The sequence below is a fragment of the Podarcis pityusensis genome, assembly GCF_964106645.2.
Source record: "Podarcis pityusensis genome assembly, chromosome: 16".
Taxonomy (NCBI): Eukaryota; Metazoa; Chordata; class Lepidosauria; order Squamata; family Lacertidae; genus Podarcis; species Podarcis pityusensis.
The window spans coordinates 33100754-33125225 of NC_138041.1; the positions used below are offsets into that span (position 1 = coordinate 33100754).

Here is a 24472-nt window from a genome sequence, read left to right on the forward strand (position 1 = left end):
AATTATTTGATGAAATGATTGAAATGTACTGTATTATTCTTTGTTGTTTTTCTGTCTTTTTCTTTTTTTTCTCCGATTGTATTTTGGAATGTGTGTGTGGGCGTGTGTGCATGTGTGTGTGTAGATAGATGATAGATAGATGGATGATAGATAGATGATAGATAGATAGATAGATAGATGATAGATAGATAGATAGATGATAGATGATAGATAGATAGATAGATAGATAGATAGATAGATAGATAGATGATAGATGATAGATAGATAGATAGATAGATAGATAGATGATAGATAGATAGATAGATAGATAGATAGATAGATAGATGATAGTGCTTTTTTCTGGGGGACAGAGGGGTACACATACCCCCAAGCATTTTGTAAATCTAAGTTTGGCCTCATTGAGGGGCAGTATTTCAATATGAGTAGGAAAATGAGAGTACCCCTAAACATTTTTTTTTAGAAAAAAGCATTGTGTATGTGCACACATACACACAGTCTGCCCCCAACTAGTTCCCAACTGCCTGCTTTGTTACTTACAACTAGTCAGGGGGTGACTGCCTGTTACTGACTCTGGCTCCACCTACTGTTGGTCCTCCTGCCTTTCCAAATGAGCCCCCAGTGACTGGAACTAGCGGGAGCTGGCTGAGTGGGTTCAAAATGTCTGGAGAGCACCAGTATGGGAAAGGCTGGCCTAGGCAGATGCCCCAATTCTGCAGCGCTAGATTTGATCACAGATTGAAGATAGTCCCCTGTGAAATATGCAAGAGACCATTAAAACGGAAACTGCTTGTCAAGGGCTCTTAAGCTACTTTTACAGAGTAGAAGCCAGTTAGGGGAAGTCAAGAGTGGCAAATAATTGAATTCTCTCCCCGGCTCCTGCTCTCCCTAACACATTGCTGCATGAGCTCCTGACAAGAGAGCCTTAATGAAATCCCTAATGGAATTTTTTTCCAGCACTCAAATCACCCAAAGTGAGGAGAGGTTCCTTGTTTAAGAACATCACCATTCTATATGGCACAATGCATGTTCCTTATAATATTGCTTACTAGACCAACCCTAAGGTATTAGAGCAGATCACAAAGCCAATAAACAAAAGCCAATTATACTGTAATGTAGTAATCGATGCGGCAGAAGGAGAGGGGAGATAGCGAGGCCCACTGTATCGGCTCTGCATCAGAGGTAGAGCTAAGTTAGTCCATTCCATTGGCTTCCCCCCTTCCTACAACTGCCTCCATTGCAACAACATGATATGATCCTCACAGGAGTGTCATATAGGAAACAGGAGGAATTTGAGTCAAAGGAGCCTAGAGCCATATTCATACCATGCATTTAAAGTGCTATGATTCCACTTTATACAATCATGGCTTCCCCCAAAGAATCCTGGGAATTGCAATTTGGTTAAGGGTGCTGAGAGTCACTAGAAAACTCTCATTCCCCTCATGGAGCTACAATTCTCAGAATGGTTTAACAATCAATCCCTCTTCAAAGGAAACTGTGAGAATTGTAGCTCCAGGAGTTGAATAGGAGTCTCCTGAGGACTCTCAGCACTCTTAACAAACTACAGCTCCCATAATTCTTTGAGGGAAACCATGGTTGTTTAAAGTGGTATCATAGTGCTTTAAAGGCTGGGTGTGAATGTAGCCATACAGTGGATTATTGGTGCACTCAATGGAGATCTTTGCAAGGGTGTCATGATAAAGCAAAGCAGAGGAAGGAAGTTGCTTGTGATTTCTGGTCAGACATGCAGCTTTTCTGTGAAAAAAGGAGTTGAGGTTCCATTTACGGAAGACTCCTGCAGCAACACTTGAGTGTATTGGCTTGAGTGTATTGTCAGTGCAGGGATCCAAACACTAAAGGAACAAATGTTGGCACCTCATCACCAGATCTCTGGCAATTCACCATCAGCCAATGTAGAGCCTTGAGAAGGCTTTCATTTCCCTCAGTGGTGAACTGGGGCAGCAACAGGTCTATTCTGAGCCAAAGGCTCATTTTTATTTTATTTTTAAATTTATTACCTAGGAATTGCATCTTCCAGAAGTTCTCAGTTCATAGTCTGACTGAGGATATGGCAGATAAATTTAGTTTGCATTTAAAGGTGAACCGACCTAATTCACACATTCTGTCACATAGAGAAACTGAAATACACCCACCCCTTAAAACATGCACTTCTCTGGATTTTGAAAGGCAATTCTTCAGCCAAGGAATGTGTACAAAAGTACACATTCTGGGATAAAGGGCAGAACTATGCATGTATTCATAGGAACAAGTATACAAATGTTAAGACTTACAAATCACATGCAAACAGATATATATTAAGAGAAATTCACACTAAAATGTTGAAATTTCATGAGGGCTTTTAAAAAAAAAAATCACAAACTGATGTGAAAATGTGAAGTTGATTTAAGACTGGAATAAAACCAAAAGCGACTGAACCCCACATCCCTAATTCTGATTGGGGCAGCTGCTGAAATTTGTTCTATTTGATATGTGGGTTGTTAAGAGAATTGCCTTGGGCCTAATGTTGGGGTTTCTTCTGCCTCACCCCATTTTTAAGCTGAGTTTGGTGTGTGTGTGTGTGTGTGTGTGTGTGTGTGTGTGTGTGTGTCTACTACACATTTCACAATGGGGCTGAATTCTGAGGCTCCTGCACCAACACAGCTGTAGGGCAGGGATGGGGAACCTGTGGTCCTCTAGCTGTTGCTGGGCTACAGCTCCCATCATTCCTGACCATTGGCCATGTTGGCTGGGGCTGATGGGAGTCTATTCCCAGCAACCGGTATCAGGATCATAGTGCCTCCAACAGAAGAAACCCATCCTGGCTAGTAGTTCTCCCTGCTTAGAAGTAAAGAACATGAGGAGAGCCTGCTGAAACAGGCCAATGGCCCATCTTGTCCATTTTACCAGATGCTTGGTCCATTTCCCATGAAAACTTGTTTCTTCTCCCCCCCCTCTCTCTCTCAACTTACTGCATGGATGGAACATTTTCCCCCCAAATCCTTCTTGCTCTAGCACAGCAGGTACACTGAAAGTTCATCCAGGAGCTTGTAGGCAGCCTTTGTGTCCTTACTTTTCCTTAACCATTGCTCGCTTCCAAGGAGATGTGTTCCCTTCCTTCCTCTTCACATCAACCCAGTGCATCTTGCCTCATTAGTGCTTCATCCTGCCAGTTTGTTATTTTGCTTCTTTAGTGTGCGCCCCCCCCCCCAGTAGGATCGGGGAGGAAAAGGGTTCATTACTTGGTAGGGGGAAAGGCCACATAATATAGTCATTAGCATTTTCCCCAGAAGCAAGAACCAAATTCTAATTAGGTTTATTAGGAAACAAATGGAGAACAGAAGGGTTGCCTGCAAGATCCAGCAGCCAAGAACTTAGCGATTCTGCAGTCAGCAAGTGCCTTTTTGTCTGGGGTGCGGGGTAGGGGGTAGGATCAGAGACCAAGGATTTGAATCTTGCCCTCACCAGAGATGGGGGACAAATTTGATTCACTTTGCATTTCAATGAGAACTGCCCCAATGTGCACTTCCGCAAACTGTACACAAACTGAAACACAGCCTCCCTTCGAAATTCACATGTTTCTGAATTCTGCGGTGCAGCTCTCCAGCAAAGTAATGTGTACAAAAATACATTATGGTGGGCTAAAATATGCACAAAAAAGTCATATATTAGTGAAAATAGCTGGCACTTAAAGGCTAAATTTGCTCCCTGGACCAGACATTCCTTATCCCTGTTCTGAAACATCACCCCCTGTAGTAGCCAGGATCACAGATACAGGTGGTGCAATAAGTATGGGGGACTGAGTGGAAAGGCAGCGGAGTTTTTGAAAACTATGCACCAAAATCCTGATCATTCAGGGTTCCCAAGACTCAGGAAGCTTCAACTAAATATGCAGAAGAAACTGCCTTATATAGAGTCAGACCGTTGGTCCACTTAGCTCAGCATTGTCCACACTGACTGACTTCAGCTCTCCAGAATTTCAGACAGAGTTCTCTCCCCATCCTACCTGAAGATGCCAGGGAGTGAACCTGGGACCTTCTGCACACAAAGCAAGATGCTCTACCACTGAGCTATGGCCCTTCTCCAGTAGAATCCCCTGACCCAACCTTCCTGCTGAATGTGGGAAGGCCAAAGATGGTTGCAAGAATATATTGGGGTGAGGTTAGTACACATGAGCCTTCAACAGGTTGAACGTTTCAGTATCTGAACAGTGCTAAAGTTAAACAGTGCAATCCTAGGCATGTTTACTCAGTGTCTGCCATATGTTTAGGATTTCAAAGGCAGAATTGATGTTCGGGGAAAATTTCTGAAAGGCGGCGCTTTTTGCCCTGGATCTTAGGAAATACTGAATATCAGTTGCTGGATATCAATTGCTGGAATCCAGTGAGAGGGGAGAGTGTTCTTGTACTCGAATCCTGCTTGTGGGCTTCCCAAATGCATCTTGTTGGTCACTGTGAGAACAGGATGCTAAACTATATGGGCCATTGGCCTGATCCAGATGGCTCCTCCTCCTCCTCTTCTTCTTTGTTGATATTATGTATTTTTTATTATATAATGGATTACATTCAACCTTCGTTGTACTCGGAATATAATCGTTGAAATTGACAGGGAACTAACTTAGGCCCATTAATTTTAGTGTCTTTACTCTGAATTAACCTTGTTTGAATGCAGCGCTTATACAGGGTGGCCCTAAAGTAGATATACTTTCCATACATACATACAGTGGTACCTCGGGTTAAGAACTTTGCTTCAGGATGAGAACAGAAATCGTGTGGCGGCAGCAGGAGGCCCCATTAGCTAAAGTGGTACCTCAGGTTAAGAACAGTTTCAGGTTAAGAACGGACCTCCAGAACGAATTAAGTTCTTAACCTGAAGTACCACTGTACATAGATACATACATGATTGTTTTTCGTTTCTGATATTTTGAATGATCAGAATTTGAGTCAAGAACAAACAAAGTGGATTCTAAAGCAGCGCACCTACTTGTGGGCTACCGTGTGTGTGTGTGTGTGTGTGTGTGTGTGTGTGTTGCTCATTATTTTAAACTGTAAGTTGCTGAGAGGTATGATTGCAGTAGGTGACTCACAAATCACATCAAATACACAGTGAATAGTGTTTAGGAACCATTCCTAATTCTGCCCTCACTCCCACTCTCATCAAGGTTTATTTTTTATAAAGCACTGGAATGTATTTTAGCAGGCTAATAATGCGCAGTGGACCTTTTTAGTACGTAGCCAGCAGTAGCCCATTGGGACTGGTAGGGTGGAAGCTGGGGACGCCAACAGTAGGTGGCCCCAGAGCCAATGTTAGGTGGAGCCAACAACTTCTAGAGAGCCAGTGTGGTGTAGTGGTTAAGAGCGGTAGTCTCGTAATCTGGTGAACCGGGTTCGCTTCCCCGCTCCTCCTCATGCAGCTGCTGGGTGACCTTGGGCTACTCACACTTCTTTGAAGTCTCTCAGCCTCACTCACCTCACAGAGTGTTTGTTGTGGGGGAGGAAGGGAAAGGAGAATGTTAGCCGCTTTGAGACTCCTTCGGGTAGTGATAAAGTGGGATATCAAATCCAAACTCCTCCTCCTCCTCCTCTTCTTCTTCCCATCCTTCACCCTGTTGAGTTCTACAGAGGAGGAAGCTGACATATGCACACTCCCCGGTCGAGTTGTAAGTAAGAAGGCAGGCAAGAGGGGCTGGCTGAGGGCAGACTGATGTTGATGGGGCATTGCCCCATTTGCCCTAATGTGCTGCCCCACTGAGAGGTAGGTTGCCCACAGGACTTTAAATTGTCACAAGGACATTGGGGTGGGTGATAGCTTCCACCAACCTTTTGATACAATACAGCTTGGACTGGGCCAGAAAATGGATTGCTCCAGCACTTTCCCCCTCTCCATCATGTATCACCAGGGGTTATCTGGTAGCCAGGCACGATCTATCACCCCCACCCCCCAGAGATAAATGGCTAACGGTTAAAAAAAGTATGATCATTACGTTGAAGTGATGAGCCAGGAGGTCATCGAGTTTGACAAGAGCAAGGAAAGTCATTTCCTGTGGTATCATTAGCTGTATTTTAGAGAACAGGCCTCGTAATTGCTATGGTAATTGGACCCTGGATCTGCCTGTGAGAGCATGTTGGTTATTTTTAACATTAATTTCTATGCAAAGGAGAGAGTTGGCATTTCACTTTCATTGCAAGGTGCTCTGCAGAAGACTGAACTGTGGGTTGATACCTGCGGCAGCTGGGGTTAATTCTCAGGTTCCTGCATGGTTTGAATATCCAAAAATGTTTAGACAGTGCCCAGAGTAATACTCAGCCATTATCACAATTGTAGTGGATGGGAAAAAATGCATATCCTGGTTCAAATAGGATGGGGGGCCTAACCTGTTGCTCTCCAGGTAGTTTCATACTATAGCTCCCATCATCCCTGGCTATTGCCCATGCTGGCTGGAGCTTATGGGACTTATTAATTAATCAAATAATTAAATCTATATCCCACTCTACCTCTCAAAGGAGGCAGCCAATTAAATTAAATTAAAACTATTAAAAAATATTTTAAACAATTCAAATACAGATGCAAACTGAGAGAGAACTCCATTTGTTGAACGGGAAAAGTCTCTAAATTAGGCACCAAAAAGACAAGTGAGATGGCACCTGCCTAATATTTAATGGGAGGGAATTCCACCACAGTAATGACACAATTTCTGTATTGTGAGGAACTGACTTCCTTATAAGATGTAGGAGGTCCTTGCCTGCAGAGCACAGTGGTCAATTGGGTGCATAAGGAGTGAGATGATATTTCAGTTGTTCACTGTTGAGTAACATCTTGGAGTAAAGTTAAAGGTAAAGGATGCCTGGACAGTTAAGTCTAGTCAAAGGTGACAATGGGGTTGTGGCGCTCATCTCACTTCAGGCCGAGGGAGCTGGTGTTTGTCCACAGACAGCTTTCCCGGTCATGTGACTAGCATGACTAAACCACTTCTGGCGCAATGGAACACTGTGACGGAAACCAGAGCACACGGAAATGCCTTTTACCTTCCCGCCACAGCGGTACCTATTTATCTACTTGCACTGGCGTGCACGGCTAGGTTGACAGGAGCTGGGACAGAGCAATGGGACCTCACCCCATTGCGGGGATTTGAACCGCCGACCTTCTGATCGGCAAGCCCAAGAGGCTCAGTGGTTTAGACCACAGTGCCACCCATGTCCCTAATACCTAGGAGGCCACAGACTAGCCCCCCATCACCCAGAAAAAGAAGCATCCCTGGGTGATCCTATACACACAAGATGGAGGGGAGATAAGTGACCAGTGCATATGGGTGAACCATTTCCAAAAAATTACAAAGCCCTGAACAACTTATGTCCAGGGTCCCTCAGGGGCTCCTTAAACCCTTAAATTTCAGATTGATCACTAAAATAATCTGCAGGAGCATTGCTAGTTGTTCTCCAACTTGGTGAGGCTCTTATTGACAACAATAAAAAACTGGGTCTATAGTGTCATCAACCCAGTCCTATGCAATACTCTGCCAATAGACATTCAGCAGGTGCCTTCTGTGCCAACTTTTTTAATAAAAATGTTTTTATTGAAATATTTTCATGCGTAACAAAGGTACATATAATGTCTCTGTTTTCAATTCACAGAGTCCTTTCTATAGGTCAGTTACATTCAGTGTGAGACACTGTAGGGAGAGAGAAGGGGGAGATGATGATATTTTATTATTTGGCATAGTGTATGTGCAGAGGTTCTTTCTTTTTTTATTAATTTATTCATTAATGTTGGTGGTGCGAGAGGATGGAGAGCCCAGAGCATGGTTGGTTGCGTTCAGTTGATTGCAGTGAGTTTTGCTTGGGGGTGGTTGTTGGGTCAATTCGTATGTATGTTGGGGGGGTTAGGTCATTGTCTTGTTGGAATGCATATGGAATAAAGGGGAGCCACACCAGGGTGAAGACATCCTCTTCCATTTGTCTCTGTGCTAATTTCAGTTTGCTGGTTAGCTTTTCTAGTAGGGTTGCTCCCCGTACAGTTTAAATGGCTGCTGAATACTTCTCTGTTCTGCCAGGGCCATGCAGACAATTAAGAATGCACCCTTCCACAGTGGTTAATAGATGTTTGCTCTTAACATTCTGTAATTGTATTTATTGTACATTTTTGTATTACATTGGTGTAAACCAGGGGTCAGCAAACTTTTTCAGCAGGGGGCTGGTCCACTGTCCCTCAGACCTTGTGGGGGGCCAGACTATATTTTGAAGAAGAAGAAAAATGATTCAAGAGCACCACGAGCCCCTATCGCTGCTTATCTGTGTCTTGTGAGCAGTAGGGGCTGGTGGCAGTGGCGGAGGGATGATGAGCAGCGTGCAAAAGGGCTCTAGAGAGGGGCTGCTTAAAATGGTGGCCGCTCGAGCGCTGCTGCTTCTGCTGGCACCAGCAAAGCCCAGCCCCCTTCCTCCTCTAGGCAGGGCAGGGAGAAGCCAGGAGGAGGGAGGGAGGAGGCGCCACCACCGCCGTGTGAGGGAGAGGGACGGAGAGGGGAAGAACACGCACACTGGTGATCCACACGGCGATTCCCGGACCGTCCGCGGGCCGGATCCAGAAGGCAATTGGGCCTGATCCGGCCCCCAGGCCTTAGTTTGCCGACCCATGGTGTAAACCACTTTGATACTGTTTTTATGACATAACGGTATGCAAATGTTTTTATAAATAAATAAAATTGGGTCCCTCCATTTAAATGAAGAAAAGCTTAATGAAAGCTAAGGTGTGGTTTTTGCTGTTGTTTTTTAGATACTCAGTACATCTTAGTCCTCATTTTTATTCTCCCCAGGTGCAAACAGATGTCCTATCCTGATGACCTGCCCCAGATCTCGGTGGTCTTTATTTTTGTAAATGAGGCTCTATCTGTCATCTTGCGTTCAGTACACAGTGTTGTGAATCACACCCCATCCCACTTGCTCAAGGAGATTATCTTGGTGGATGACAACAGTGACAATGGTGAATATTCAAAACACCTGTTTGTTTGTTTGTTTGTTTGTTTGTTTGTTTGTTTGTGTTTGTTTTCTGTTTCTTACTAATACGCATGTTTGGATTGTCCATAATGGGGAAAAACTGTTGAGGAAAAATGATTCATATGTACTTATGAGCAGCTTGTTTTCCCATTATGGGGAAATAATGTGCTAATTGTGTGCTGTGCAATGCCACAGCTTAGGTCCCACGTTCAAATTCTGGTATCTTCAGGCAAGACTAAAACTCTTGTCTGAAACCCTTGAGAACTGCTGCCAGACCGTGTAAACAACGCTGGACTAGATGGACCAATGGCAGCTTCCCATGTGCCACAGAGCTGTGACCATTTCCCTGCAAACATATGGGTTCTGCACTGCATTCACACCACAACTGATCCTGTTCTCCCCAACGTTGCCCTAACTTTCAAGTTCCTAATTATATTTGTGCTTTCACATGACATAAAAGAGAAATATAGCAGAAGTTTAGTGCTGATTTCTGTGTTATTTGCTTCCAGGGGGGAAAAAAGAATCCAATTTCAAATAACACGAAAATTAGTGTTAAACTTGTGCTTATTCTGCTTCAATGGAGGCGTCAGGTATGGACACCAAAAAGAATGAAGATATAGAGGTATTGTTTCCGTTGAAGGAGAACTTGTGATCCAATCTTGGGGTGCAATATGTATATTTACTGTGGGGTGCACTTTAAGCTTAGAAACATAGGAAATGGCCTTGTACTGAGTCAGACCACTAGTCTATCTAGCTCAGTAACAACTATACTGACCAGTTTCTAGCAGGGGTCTTTCCCAGCCCTACCTGGAAATGCTGGGAATTGAACATGCGACCTTCTGTATTCTAAGTCAGATGTCCTACCACCGAGTTATGGCTCTTCCCAAGTGAATCTTTCTTAAACTTTGGTCAGTGTGACCAACTTCTTACAATGTAATGCGCAGAAACTCATTATTTCTCATGATCTGGAATAGTAATACCAATAATAATTAATAATAATAATAATAATAATAATAATAATAATAATATTCAAATGCCCCAATCCATTTCATTTTGGGCTACCTAACATAGCAAATGCACAATAAAGTAGAGTAACCCCAATATGTTACACTATCCAACTAAATCCTGTTCAGAATAGACCCACTGAAATTAACGAACTTAAGTGAATCAAGTCCATTAATTTCAATGTGTCTACTCCAGGTAGCACAATCATTGAATACTACCCTCTGTTTTTGAAGTAATTTTCAAATGGTGGGGCAGACACAAGGGGCTAAGCATTGAGTAATTTGGCATGATTGAATTGTCCTCATTCAGGTCTTCAGAAATGTTTGTTGTTGTTGTTGTTTAGTCATTTAGTCGTGTCCGACTCTTCGTGACCCCATGGACCAGAGCACGCCAGGCACTTCTGTCTTCCACTGCCTCCTGCAGTTTGGTCAAATTCATGTTGGTAGCTTCGAGAACACTGTCCAACCATCTCATCCTCTGTCGTCCCCTTCTCCTTGTGCCCTCCATCTTTCCCAACATCAGGGTCTTTTCCAGGGAGTCTGCTCTTCTCATGAGGTGGCCAAAGTATCGGAGCCTTCAGCTTCAGAAATGCTTACTCCGAGTTAAATGAGATTCTGTTGAAATGAAACAGAATGTGCTTCTCAACTCCCAAATCTCCTTGTCTCTTTGTTTTTACAGTTGAGCTGAAGTTTAATTTGGACCAGTATGTCCACAAGAGATACCCAGGGCTGGTGAAAATAGTTCGTAATAACAAACGAGAAGGGCTGATCCGAGCCAGAATCCAAGGTTGGAAGGCAGCAACGTCACCAGTGGTTGGGTTTTTTGATGCTCACGTCGAGTTCAACACCGGCTGGTAAGGTCTATGATAGGTAGGACATGGGCAGGGGAGATGGCATAATGGACAAGTTGGGGCGGGGATGCTAAGCCATGGAAACTGAGAAAAATCTGAAGCCTGTATTCTGTATTCAAAGTGCTGTGGTTTTTTTACTAATGTAGCTGAGTCATAGGAAAGGTTATCAGAGAAAGAGAATTCTCTCTTAACCCACCAGTGGCAACGCATTCGTCCTTCACTCATCTAGGACAAGGATTGTAGGCTAGCTAATTTAAGTATTAAATATTAACAGTTAATATATATCAGGTGTAAGCTTCAAGGTTGTGCTTTGTGATAGAATGGATGCTTGAATCGGGCAATTGGTAAAAAGCTAAAAGGGCGGCTGCTTTAACTGGCAATCGATAAAAGACCTTGAGATGTTGCTGAGACACTTTTATTACCATGCCTGCGAAGGTGGTGGAGTTTGAAATGCTGTCTGCAGACTGCTAAAACTCTGTCTCATGACAACTTCATTCCAGTTACTGAAACTTAGGCTTGAACTGCACATTCCACAGAGTCCCAAGTTTCCTTCCTTCCTCCCTTCCTTCCTGTTGGTTTAACCCAACACAGCCTGGGTCACTCTGCAACTAGCCACAATGGCTATGTTGTGCCACCACAATGCTTCTAAATACCAGTAGCAAGAAATAACAGGAGGAGAGAGGGCTCTTGTGCACATCAGGAGGTGCGGCCAGTTGACATAGTCCTGCTTCTGATAGCTCAGTTGGTTAGATGTGGTGCTAACAATGTCAAGGTTGCAGGTTCGATCCCCATACAGTGGTACCTTGGTTCTCAAACTTATTCCATTCTGGGAGTCCATTCAACTCCTGAAACCATTCAAAAACTAAGGCGTGGCTTCTGATTGGCTGCAGGAGCTTCCTGCACTCAAGCGGAAGCTGCGTTGGATGTTCGGCTTCTGAAAAATGCTTGCAAACTGGAACATTTACTTCTGGGTTTGCAGCGTTCAGGAGACGATTTGTTCAGAAGCCAAGCCGTTCGAGTACCAAGGTTCCACCGTATGTGACAACTGCATATTCCTGCATTGCTGGGGACTAGATGATCCTTAGGGTCCCTTCCAGCTCTGCAATTCTATGAATGCTTCTCCCTGGTATTAAACCTGTGCATAGAGGAATGCATGAAAGGGGCTACTGCCTATTTCCCTGACCTAGTGCCCTCCAGATGTTTTGGCTACTCCTCCCCATCAACCCAAGCCAGCATGGCCAATGATCAGGGATGATGGGAGTTCTAATCCTGGGTTGAGGAAGTCTGGAATCAAATTGAGACATTCACAAAGTTAAACTGGGAGAGATGGGAGAGCAAACCTGGGAATGGCACTGGAATGGTGACAGGGAGGGGGGGAAGCCCACTCATCCTTAAAAGACAGATAGATAAGACAAAATGAGTAGACAAGAGTATTTAGCTTTGGAATCTGAAGGAGGTAAGCTTCAGTGTGCCTCCAACCAACCATGTACTTCAAGTCACATTAATGTCCCTGCAGGGAGCGCCAATGAAGGTGAAAAGAATCTAACTGGTTGAATACCCAGAAATAGTCATTATGAGGCTGGGGAGGCCCTTACCCCCCCCCCATTCACCCACAAAAAAAAATGCTCCCATTTCAAACACTGTTGTCCAGATTCCTCCAGAGAATTAATTTTCAATCAAAAGATTTTGGGCCATTAGGCTAATAATGGAATGTAGGGGAATGAGGCTTAATGGTGTCTCTCTTAGCCTGAGCAATCCCCTACTTAAGTTACTCAATGAAGGAAATGAGATTGAAAATATTCAGAGCAGAAGAGACATTGTGCTGGGTCAGACCAAAGACATGTGTCCCAACAGTCCAGAGATACCTGGGATTTGTCACAAATCAATAATTGTCAAGGAAATGCCTGGCTTTTGGCCCAAAGTTTTGTTTCTATTGTTTAATTAAATGCTACCTGCCACAAGTTTTCTCGTGATCAGCCAGCCCTCACTACCTCTGCATGGCCGTCTGATGTCAAGAACAGCTCAGCCTTTGTGTGGGTGCCCCATGTGGTGAAGCTCTGAATTGCAGGTGGTAGCTTCCCTAGTTGACTGCCTTCAGGTCCTGGACTGATTGTCTCCACCCACACAGGCTGACCATTGGATCCTTCGGCACAGAAAGGAGTATCATAATGCTTCCTGGTCAGATTGGCCCTTGCTTGAGCCTTGCAAAAGGACTTCCCGGGCTCTGTTGTGTTCCTGCACTCTCAGTAATGATTTTGTCCCAAGTTCTAGCTTGCGCCTTGGTCCTGATGTGATAAAGAATTAGATTTGATTTTGCTGTGAGTCTGAGCATGGACCAGGATGAGGAGGAGACAGGACACTTTGACAGGAGTCCTGAGACCATGATATTACTGATTATTACCTGCATTTATATCCAACTTTTCTATGTAGCTCAAGGTGGAATATATGATTATCTCCTGTTTCATTTTCACAATCACCCTGAGAGGTCAGATAGCCTGCAAAATAGTTGCATTTTCCAAGGAAGTTTGGGAATGGAGCACCCTGGAGACAAGGGGGAATGCCTCTCCAGAGTTATGCTCATCAGAAGATGCTTGGAGTTTTGGGGGCTTGCAGGGGCACCCCAGGGCATTTTCTAACAATAATGTGCCCCAACCGAAATATGGACCCCCTACCAATCACCATGAGATTTGGTTCCCACTAATGTGCCAGGAAGAATGAGAAAACCCAGCTAATTGCATTAACATTTTGCCTATGGATGTCATTGGACTATAATTCCTGTCAACCCTAAGGACTGGCCATGCTGGCTCGGACTGATGGGAGTTGGAGTTAAACAGGTAAAAGGTTCTCCATTAATGACATAAACTTTTCTTTGTTTCCTGGAAGCTGCTGATGGATCAGCTCCATTGACCAGCTCCTAGGTCTACCTTCCCCCTTGACTGCTTCAGCACTTGGAGCTTGGACTTCATGTTGCTGAAGCTGTTGGACAGCTCCTCTAATGGTCCAGTGTCCTATGTAATAGTTCTTCATAGGGCTTCATAGGGCTTGATTGGACCACTCCCCTGCTTCACCCAGCAGGATAAGGATAGGGAATTCTGCTTCCTATGCTGTCAAGGAACTTAGCTTCAGGGTAAATTGCTGCTGGAGACCCCTCCTTACTTCTTCTCCACATGGAGAGAACATTGGAACTGGCTTCGAGTCAGAGATTTTTAGTGCTTTGAGCATCAGATGGAAATCAGGTTACATGTGGCCTCTTTAAATTCTCCACTTTATTCGCACGCAGAGAAACCAAATTTCCCAGGGAGTGGGGATAAATTCTCCAATGGTTTCTCTGGAATTCTCTGGAAGACCTCTGATATTTCTTTCTTATAAAAGTATCTTCCATGTATCTTTGTACCCTGTGGGGTCATGGCAGAACAGCTGACTTTGGCCTGGCACAGGTGCTGCTCCTCTCCTCAAAGGCTTTGATTGTGTCATCGTTTCCCGTGTGTTTCCATTTTAGTATTCTTTCCAGATGGAAAATAAAAGTGGTGACATGATCTCATTCTTTCACAAACCCGGGGGAATCTTCACTTGCCATTTCTGTATCTGTGAAATTTCACAGTTCAGGCTTCCGAGAAAGTGGAAATGGAAGTTTTCAAACATAGCTCATCATTGGGAACGGTTTAGCTCTTTAGTTTGAAACCAGAAATACTTGGTGTCCAGTGCGATAATTGAAGTTCTAATGGAGGGGTGGGGAACCTCACACCTGGAGACTGAATGGTGTCTTCCAAGCTTGTCTGGTCCTCAGAACTCCCTCACATCTGCTTTCATTTCCTTGCTTGACAACCTCCTTGGTTGTTGTAGTTTACATATTTATTGTTACATTACTACTTAGAACCAGTGCGGTGTAATGGTTAGAGTGTCAGAGTAGGACCTGGGAGACCAGGGTTTGAACACCCACTAAGCCATGAAGCTTAATGGGTGACCTTTGACCAGTCACTGCTTCTCAGCCTAACTTACCTCACAGGGTTGTTGTGAAGATAAAATGGGGATACACCACCTTCAGCTCCTTGGTGGAAAAGATAGTATATAAATGTAAGAAATGCCTTATATCCCACTGCTCCTCTATGAAGCTCAAGGTGACATTCAGAGTTCTCCCTTCCTTATCCTGAGAGGTAGGTTAGACTGAGGGACAGTGGGTTGCATCTATTGTTAGTCCAATTGAAATTAATAATCACAGCTAGTTTGGTGCTATTGCTTGCAATTCACCTAGTCAAAGTGGGACTTGGAGACTGGCCCAAGTTCACCCATCAAGCTCCATGGCCGAGTGGGGACGTAAACACTGATCTCCCAGGTCCTAGTCCAGCACCCTAACCCTTATGTCATCCTCTCATTGCTGAATTCCATAGCTATCTGGGGACAGTGTTGGGAGGACACTCACACCACATTGCTAAGACTTTATTTGGAAGTGGGCATGATTCCCTGATCATCGCCAGCCGCCCCCACTACCCACTTCAGAAGGACTACTAAAGCACAAACAGCCCTACTGATATCATCATTGTTCTCCCATAAGGAAATCTGATCTCTCTTGTACAGGAAGCTGCATAACTCAAGCAAGATGATTTATGGAGTTGCTATGGAGCTATGGAAAGTATGTGCAGGAGGAGGACAAACTAGCGGCCTTAGAGAGCCGTAGTCAGCTGTAATAAGGAAATGGGGGTGGTTTGGCAGTATCCAACATGACAGCTCCACCAGGCCTCTGCAAGGGATCCTTTGATAAAAGATTTTAGGCATCTCCTTTTTGAAATAGGCATCATGGCGCAACTGCTTTTGAGGAAAGGGTGTTGCATTAATTTCTCATGGTACCCAAGTGAGCTCCACGCTGGGTATTGCTTTATGTTAATCAAATTTTTACAAAAGAGGACACAAATGCCCGACAAGCAAAGAATCCCCAACACTGTGAGAGTAAGCTAGGCTTTTCAGCCATTCATAATTTTACAGTCTGTTCATATATCGGGAGCTCTCATCCTAATACTATTGTTGTTGCTTATTAAATTGATAAAACAGCCTTTGCCCAAAGATCACAGGGCAGTTTACAACAGAAGAAATAGGCAGGAGGAAGTTACTATGAGTGGCATTGGACTGTGTGCACTGTCACAAGAGGTCTCTGCCATGATTTTCTAGACTGCCCTCCTATCACAGAGGTGAGGGACAGGCCAAAGGGAGATGTTCTGGCTGCCTTTGTCTGAGCTGTAGAGCAGCAGCTCATGCAGGAGGTCCCAGGTTCAAATCCTGGCATCTCCAGGTAGCTCTTGAAATGTCCTTTGTCTGAAACCCTGGGTAGTCACTGCCAGCCAGTGTAAACAACACTGAGCTCAATGGACCAATGATCTGGTTTGATATATGGAAGCTTCCTATGTTCCTGCAATATTGACCATCCATGTGTATTCATATCTAGCAGGGAATTTTTTAAAAAAACAACAACAAAGTGCTATTGGGATGTACTGATGAACCCTTTTCCATTCCATATCAGTTTCACATACGGTTAATTGTAGGTCCATTCCATCATTATTTTTTGCTAACTGAAAAAAACCACACGTTATGTACATATTCTCTCCCTAAAATATGCATTCTGTGTCCTTCTCAAATGCATTTCCCCATAAAATATGCATTTTTCTTGTTAAATATGAATTTTTGGGTATGCTTTCCAAAACCAAGACTGCATCACAAAACTCAGAGAGAAGTGCATCAGCCAGCTGGTAGCTGCGTTCTTGTCTGCATTTGAGTTCAGGACCGTCTAAGTAGATCAGTTGGCTTTAAAATGTGAACTGAACCAATTTATCCTCTATCCCACAGTATTACGATCTGTGATGTAGCCATCCCTCCTAAATGGGTTGTCCGCACTAGAGAAGACACTTGTCACAATGACTTATTGCATGCAATGCTATTTACCTTCAAGACTCTCTGTTCTGTATTGCTACAATGACAATACAAAGACCCCCTCTTCTTTCAGTGACAGCCCCCTGAGGGCTGTTCCCTGAGGTGGTTGTCACTTGGCAATGAAATACCCCAAGGTGACCCCCCCCCACTTCACCCTTCAATAACAAGTGAATCACAGCAGCCAAGTCCTTCTCTGCCAGGTAAACAAATTAACAGTGTGTCACTAATGACGCCTACATCTGTTGCTTGGTATTAAGATGCTTGACATAGCAGGCCGAAAGAAAGCAACGTGTTTGTGTATGTGTGTGTGTGTGTGTGTGTGTGTGTGTGTGTTGCAGACAGCAATTGTTATTTAGGTCTGCATGGATTGTTCCCACTTACTTGACTAATGGAGACACAAAAACCTGCTGATGGAACCAGGAGAAATGACAGTTGTGGCATTGCCATGTAAGTGTGCGTGTGTGTGTGTGTGTGTGTGTGTGTGTGTGAGAGAGAGAGAGAGAGAGAGAGAGAGAGAGAGAGAGAGAGGGTTTTTACCTCTCCACATTTCCATAGATGCCTGCAGCACAACAAGCCATTTCTGCTTGAGAAGTAGGGAGAAATTGCGCCTCTTAGCTGAATTGTGTTTTGATTTCTTGGAGAATATCCAGCTCTTCTCCTTGGAATCCCCTGTCATCCTCCAACAACCAGCTTTCTCATAAATTTAATCTTGTCTAAATAGCACAAGCTGGTTGTTGTTGTTGTTTAAAAAGAAGGTCTCCTTCTCTAGGCCATGTGGGTAAGATTAAGATTCCACAAACTGGCACCTTTTGACTAATGCACTACGGAGAGAGAAGTGAAGAGAGAAGAGAAGAGAGAGCATTGAACAGATGTCTCTTATCTATACCATGGTGGGGGTGGAGCAGTTTGGCCCTTGAGTGTTTTGATTTGAACAATATGTTGCATGTGCTCCTGCAGATGTTTGTGCTCTGGCTGCTCCTATTTGTTAGGGACAATTCCTCTTTGTTATTACTGGACTCTGGTAAATTGCTTTCCTATCTTTTTGCTTTTGCCTTTTGGGCATGCCTTGTTCAAACATGGTTAGTACAAGCTGCTAGAATTGTCATCCATTATCTTCCACACTTCCTCCAAGATGTTCATACATGGTCCTCCCCCCCCCCCCATCCTTGTAAAGTAAGTTAGGCTAAGCACTTGTGACCAGCCTCAGATTGTCCAGTGAGTTTTATGGATGAATGGGATTTGAACCTGGATAAGAATGTAAGAAGGACCCTGCTGGTTCACACCAAAAACCTATCTAGTCCAGCATCATGTTTCCCTCAGTGGCCTCTGGGAAGCCCACAAGAAGGATAGGGGGACTACAGTCCATTCCCGCTGCTGTTTCCCAGCTACTGACATTCAGAGATACGTCTGATCTGCTTGGTCCTAGCCCAACACTCTAACCATTATTCCACACTGCCTGTCTTTAAGAGTTGCCATCCAGCAACATTTACTGTATTTTTTGCTGTATAAGACTCGCTTTTTCCTTTCTAAAAAGTAAGGGGAAATGTGTGTGCGTCTTATGGAGCGAATGCAGGCTGCACAGCTACCACAGAAGCCAGAACAGCAAGAGGGATTGCTGCTTTCACTGTGCAGCGATCCCTCTTGCTGTTCTGGCTTCTGAGATTCAGAATTTTTTTTTTCTTGTTTTCCTCCTCCAAAAACTAGGTGTGTCTTGTGGTCTGGTGCGTCTTATAGAGCGAAAAATACGGTAACTGCATCCCCAGTCCTCTGGAAGTTACATCTCTGAGTGGTGGTGGTTGGGTGGGTTCATCTTGCCTTTAGAACACCTGTTGAAGTTGACCCTTGGTGGTGGTGAGGAGAGACATTACCTGATCAATATTCAACAAACTGCATATTGGGTGATACACAAGGGTTCAATCCTGCTTTTTCAGGGTGCGTGAACAGGAGTTGGCTGATGTGCCCAAATCAAGAAGGATTGAATTCCCTGCTCATCTGCTGACGAACTGAGGTTCAATCTTGCTTCCTGCAAGGCTCAGGAATGGGGACTGGTTTGCATGCCTGAACCAAGTAGGACTGAACTTTCTGCATATTAGCTCATGAATGGGGGTTCAGCCCTACTTCCTGCAGAGTTTGAGTGCACCAGCCCGTCCCCACCACCATGCGTTAACTGATGCACGAGGAGGTCAACCCTGCTTTCTGCCACCATGAATATATGTGTCCCACACCTAACATCACATATTACATCAGGTGTGGGACAGCTGAGCATGGTTTTGTTCTTTCAGGCAAAATGGGGAGGCATGGGAGGCCATGTTTGACCCATAGGCTAGACCTGCCCCATCCTTGATGTAAACACTAAATTAGTATGCAGTGCACCACTTGCCATTTCACTCATCGGACATATTGATATATTTACTGTTGTTGGTTATGTCTTCTTAGACAATTTGTTGTAGCAGTTTTCCCTGCTGAATTCTTTAACCAAAAGAATAAACACCATGTTGGCTTTTCAGATCAGGGGAGGGCAGGCCTTTGCAGAGTATGTGAAGATAGCAAGTGACAGGCAAGAGCAGAGCCTTCAGCAATGCATTATGTTCTGAAGGTTCAGATAGTGATCTTCCCTACAAGGGCATGAGTGGTGCAAGGTGAATGTATCCTGTTTTCTTCTGTGAAAAGCTGGAGGATAAGTACAGGTGCATTCCTTAAGCTAAAGACTTGATACACCAGGAACCAGAGACTCTTCTACATATCATATAGGAAGCTGCCTTGCCCACCTGTCTGATCTACCCAATCTAAGCATGGCTTGGAGCATGAAAGGGAAACCTATGGTCCTCCGGATAATGTTGGCCCCAGCCCCAGCCAGCACGATGGTCAGGGATGCTGGAAGTTGTAGTCCAGTCATGTCTAGATGGCTATTGGCTCTTGATATGATGGGATGCATAGCCTACGTCCCCTCCCCATGCACCCTATAGGTGTTTGTTGGCCGTGCAGCACCTCGTTGCAAATGAATGATAGGGTTCAGGGGTGCTGTTTCAAATCTCAGTGGTGGGATGGGTTGAGATTCTTACAAAGTCCTAAAGCAGGGGTGGCGGACCTGTAGTCCTTCCAGCGTGGCTGAGCTCCATCATCTGACCACTGGCCATGAGGCTTGGGACTGATGGGAGTTGGTGGCAGTAGTGCTTCTGAATCCCAGTTGCTGGAAACCACAGGAAGTGAGCCTGCTCTTGCACTCATATTCTGCTTGTGAATTTCCCACAGTCATCGGGTTGGCCACTGTGAGAACAGGATGCTGGACTAGATGGGTCATTGGCCTGATCATAGAAGGTCCTTCCTATGTTCTTATGCATTGGTGTCCAACGTGATCCTCAAGGTCCCTTCCAATTCTACAATTCTATGATTCTATGAACATCTGAATATCCACAGGTTCCCTGCTCATGTCCAACAGCCCTGCTCATGGATATATTCAAGATTGATTTGTTCACTTATTTTTTTAAGAAATAATAGTTGACTTCAAGAGAACATAAGAAGAGGCTGCTGGATAAGGTAAGGATAATCTAGTCCAGCGTCTTGTTCCATAGCAGCCAGCCAGATGCCCAGGGGAAGCCAGCTAGTAGGCTCTGAGCACAACCCCACTTGTGATTCCCAGCAATAGGTGTTTTGAGGCATAGTGTCTTCAAAAGTAGAGGAAGAACAAAGCCGCCGATATCCTTTTTGCTCCATGAATTTGTCTAATCCTCTTGTAAAGCCTTCCAAGTTGGTGGCCATCAATATTCCATATGGGGGTGAATTGGGAGCATTAATTTCAGTTCTATTTATTCTCAACAAAATACTCTTCTTAAAAACAAAAAGAAAAACAGGAACAAATATTGTTTGTTTACAGGGTGGAGCCGGCACTTACCCGCATCAAAGAAGACAGGAAACGGATCATCCTTCCAGCTATTGACAACATAAAATACAACACGTTTGAAGTGCAGCAATACGCCAATGCAGCTCATGGCTACAACTGGGGACTCTGGTGTATGTACATAATCCCACCGCAAGACTGGCTGGACAAGGGGGACGAGTCTGCACCTATCAGGTGACTTTCTGCAATTTCATATCATTGCTGCTTTACTGCTGAAAGTCCCTTAATCCCAAGGGCTGATCTTGGTGACCACTCCCCACAAAAACAACACTGCATGCCATGAGAGGGGGTGTTGTGTGCCTTGAGGAATTTAAGCCACCCCATCAGATGCATCAACCACACACCACTGTTCTGAGTTGGCCAAGTCCTTGTGCAACTTTCAGAGCTGGTGTCAGCGCAGCATTCTGTCTAGGCATTATTGGGATAGCTGGGTCCAGTTACTTGTTGGAACCCTTTCGTATGCAGAGTGAGAGGCATTTTTGCTAGTGAATCTTGGTTAAAGAATCGTAGAATCATAGCATTGTAAAGTTGGAAGGGACACTGAGGATCATCTGATCCAATCCCTAAAGGGATCAAACCTGCAACCTTCGTGTTATCAGCACTACACTCTAACCAACTGAGCGAAAGAGTAGACTTGTTGCAATCCCACACAGATATATGCTTGCAGAGTAAGAAAACAATGAAGTAGTTTATAGTAGGAAATACATACATTGGATAGAAAAGTTTCTAACCTAACTAGCCAATCTGGAGAAGAACAAAGGCAGCCATACTAGCTCCAAGTTGACCTCTCATATTAAGGTCCAAGAGAAGTGTGAGAGAAGCAGGAAGCTGTAAAAGAATGCAACCATATCAGTCTAATATCAGATACAGAGGTCAGCTCAAGAGGTTAAAAGTACAAGGATAGTCTAGGAATCTGGATGCCCCAAATTCTATCTGCCTTCACCCATGCAAAATCCCTCTTGTCCAAGCTGAGTTGCACCCAAACTTCCAGCAGGCATTACTGGGTTCCTATTGAGGTATGCACTCCTTCAGAAGGCCCATCACTGACCCCTAGGGCCCCTTGGTTGTGATCCTCATAGGAAGCTGCCTTAGGCTAAGCCCATCCAGTGTTCCATGTAGTTCAGTATCACCCACACTGACGAAACTGCCTCATATTGAGTCAGGCCAGTGGTCCAGCTAGCTCAGTGTTGGCAGTGGCAGTGGCTCTCCAGGGTATCAGATCATGGACATTCACGGTCCCACCTGGAGGTACCAAGGGTTGAACCTGGGACCTTCTGCATGGAAGACAGATGATCTACCACTGAGCTATGGCCCTTCCCCCTCATATTTGCTATTGCTACCACCTGATCACTTGCCCTCTCCATGCAGTGAGAAGACTCAGGAACTGGAGCTGCTTCCTCCACCTGTCCTGCCTTCTTTTGAGCAGCTGTGTGGCTTAGGGACAGAGGAAAGAAGGAAGGAAGGAAATAAGCACCAATGATGAGTATGTGGGCTCACACAAAAGGGAGCCCCACTGATGGCATCTTCCTCACGTACCCCACAAAAAGCAACCTTTCTTCTGCGACCTTTCTGCTGACATCTTGGCTGGGAAGTCAATAGGACTGGAGACAAAATCCATACAGTTTTTTGCTTTTTAGTGTGCATCTACCTAATTTGTACTCCCTGAAGCAATATGTGGACCAAAGTGCAGCTATGCACGTATATATGTTCATCTCAAGGGGTAAAGCAGCCTGGGGGAGGAGATCCAGAAGGAAAGCAGTGGCTGTGGAAATGGGTGAAGCTCATCCCCTCCTGACAGCTGTTTTTCTCTTCCAAAGGCCCTCCACCCGACTCATAGTTTGCAAATTCAGGAGCTGCAGATATTTCATACCACCCTCCCTCCTTGTGTGTGTGTGTGTGTTCTCACGCGCATGGTTCCCTCCTCCTTTCCCCATTAGAGGCAACCCCACGCCTGAGCAAAGGTTCTTAAATGATGCAAATTGGGCTTTAGCCTTACTTTTCCTCTTATCGCTGCGAAACAGAGGGACGCAACAGCATTCATTTTATTTATCTTCAAGCAGTGCACGTCTGTTATCGGGGACCTCCTGCTCTTTGTGAAGCCTCAATATGCAGGCAGATAATTGCTCAGGAAATCTGAATGTCCCTTGATAAACCTGGCCAGCTTTTCTCCTTCCACTTTCAAAGAGCAGCCACTATTTCATTGTCACTGTGGAGATACATCTATGCACTGGCAATGTTTTGCTATTGATTCCAGTGGCCAGGGAAGCGGTGACTACACCAACTTAATCTTTGGTTTCTCTCTCTCTTGCTCTTTCTCGCTCTCGCTCTTTCACACACACCCCTCTTCTCTTCTGAATAGCTCCTCCTTACTGTTGGGATTGTGTGTTGCCACAGACCACGTATTATTTTCCATTTTACCTGTACCTCCATTATCCACATTCCTCCCTTCATTGCCTTCTCTTTTACATTGCAGGCTTCTTGGGATGGAGGGTTGCATTTGTTCTGTACATCACCATGCACATTGGCAGATGGTGCTGATGATTGATAAAGTTTGCGAAGTTGGGCTGAGATGAAATCCCCATATTCACAAACTGTGAATTGAAGTAGCGACAGGGAGGCATTTCAGTGATACTTTTGTGTGTGTGGATGGTGAAAGTCAGCAACATTTTCAAGGGATATATGCCGTTTAGTGGTGTTTTTCCCCTACCACCTCTTTTGGTTTGGCCACCACCAGCATTAAGACCTTCCCATTCTGTGATTGCATGGCCCTTGGAACATGGTTACATCATGCAGTAGCAACATGCTGAAAAGCACAGGGTGGGCAGGGAGCAGTGACTCCACTGTGCCACTTGTGGAACAGCAAAAACTTCTTTAAAAAGAAGTCAAATGACGTAATAAAAACAATCATTTTTATTATTTTTACCCCACCCATCTGACTGGGTTCTCCCAGCCACTCAAGGCTGCTTCCAGCAAAATATAAAAACATAATAAACCACCAAACATTAAAACTTCCTGATACAGGGCTGCTTTCAGATGTCTTCTAAAAGTTGTGTAGTTCTTTATCTCCTTTACATCTGATGGGAGGGTGCCACTGCCGAGAAGGCGCTGTCACTGCTTATGCCTCCAAGTAGTAACTCCCCCCACAAAAAACCCCATCCCCTTTTCATTCCTCACTGTGAAATGTCAAGCCAGAAGTTCACAAAGCCATAGGATCTGGGAGTGAAGCTAAGCAGGCAGAGCCCCATGATGTGCTGGATTCCTTGTTCACACTCCCTGCCACGCAGAGATGGCAGACTTTGGCACTCAGTGGCATAAGACTTGAAGAACATAAAAAAGCCTGCTGAATCAAGCCAACAGCCCATCTAGGCCAGCCAAATGCCTGTGGCCAACCTGACTGCAACAGCAACTCTCCCCACCTGTGATTCCTAGCAACAGGCATTCAGGGGCATACAGTGGTACCTCAGGTTAAGTACTTAATTTGTTCCGGAGGTCCGTTCTTAACCTGAAACTGTTCTTAACCTGAAGCACCACTTTAGCTAATGGGGCCTCCCGCTGCCGCCGCACCACCGGAGCACGATTTCTGTTCTCATCCTGAAGCAAAGTTCTTAACCTGAAGCACTATTTCTGGGTTAGCGGAGTCTGTAACCTGAAGCGTATGTAACCCAAGGTACCACTGCACTGCCTTCGATAGGAAAGATAGAACATGACCACCATAGTCTGCATAGTCTGCACCATGTTTTGCAAATCTTGATGATTGGTTGATTCAAGGCTATGCACTTGCAAGCCTCAACAATCAGCTGCTAGTTGCGTGGTGAG

The 24472-nt window shown here is 44.7% G+C and overlaps 1 protein-coding gene across 2 annotated transcripts in view; it reads left to right on the plus strand.

Annotated features, from left to right (window-relative positions):
* The window catches only part of GALNT9 (polypeptide N-acetylgalactosaminyltransferase 9), a 180975-nt gene that overhangs the window by 65930 nt on the left and 90573 nt on the right, over positions 1-24472 (plus strand). The window contains exons 3-5 of one of the 2 annotated variants that reach the window (XM_080985163.1): positions 8804-8970; positions 10668-10842; positions 20633-20830. In XM_080985163.1, coding sequence (XP_080841289.1) covers positions 8804-8970; positions 10668-10842; positions 20633-20830 — 540 coding nt within the window. Of the gene's footprint in view, positions 1-8803; positions 8971-10667; positions 10859-20632; positions 20831-24472 lie in introns of those variants that run through there. The other variant, XM_080985164.1, reaches the window with a different exon arrangement.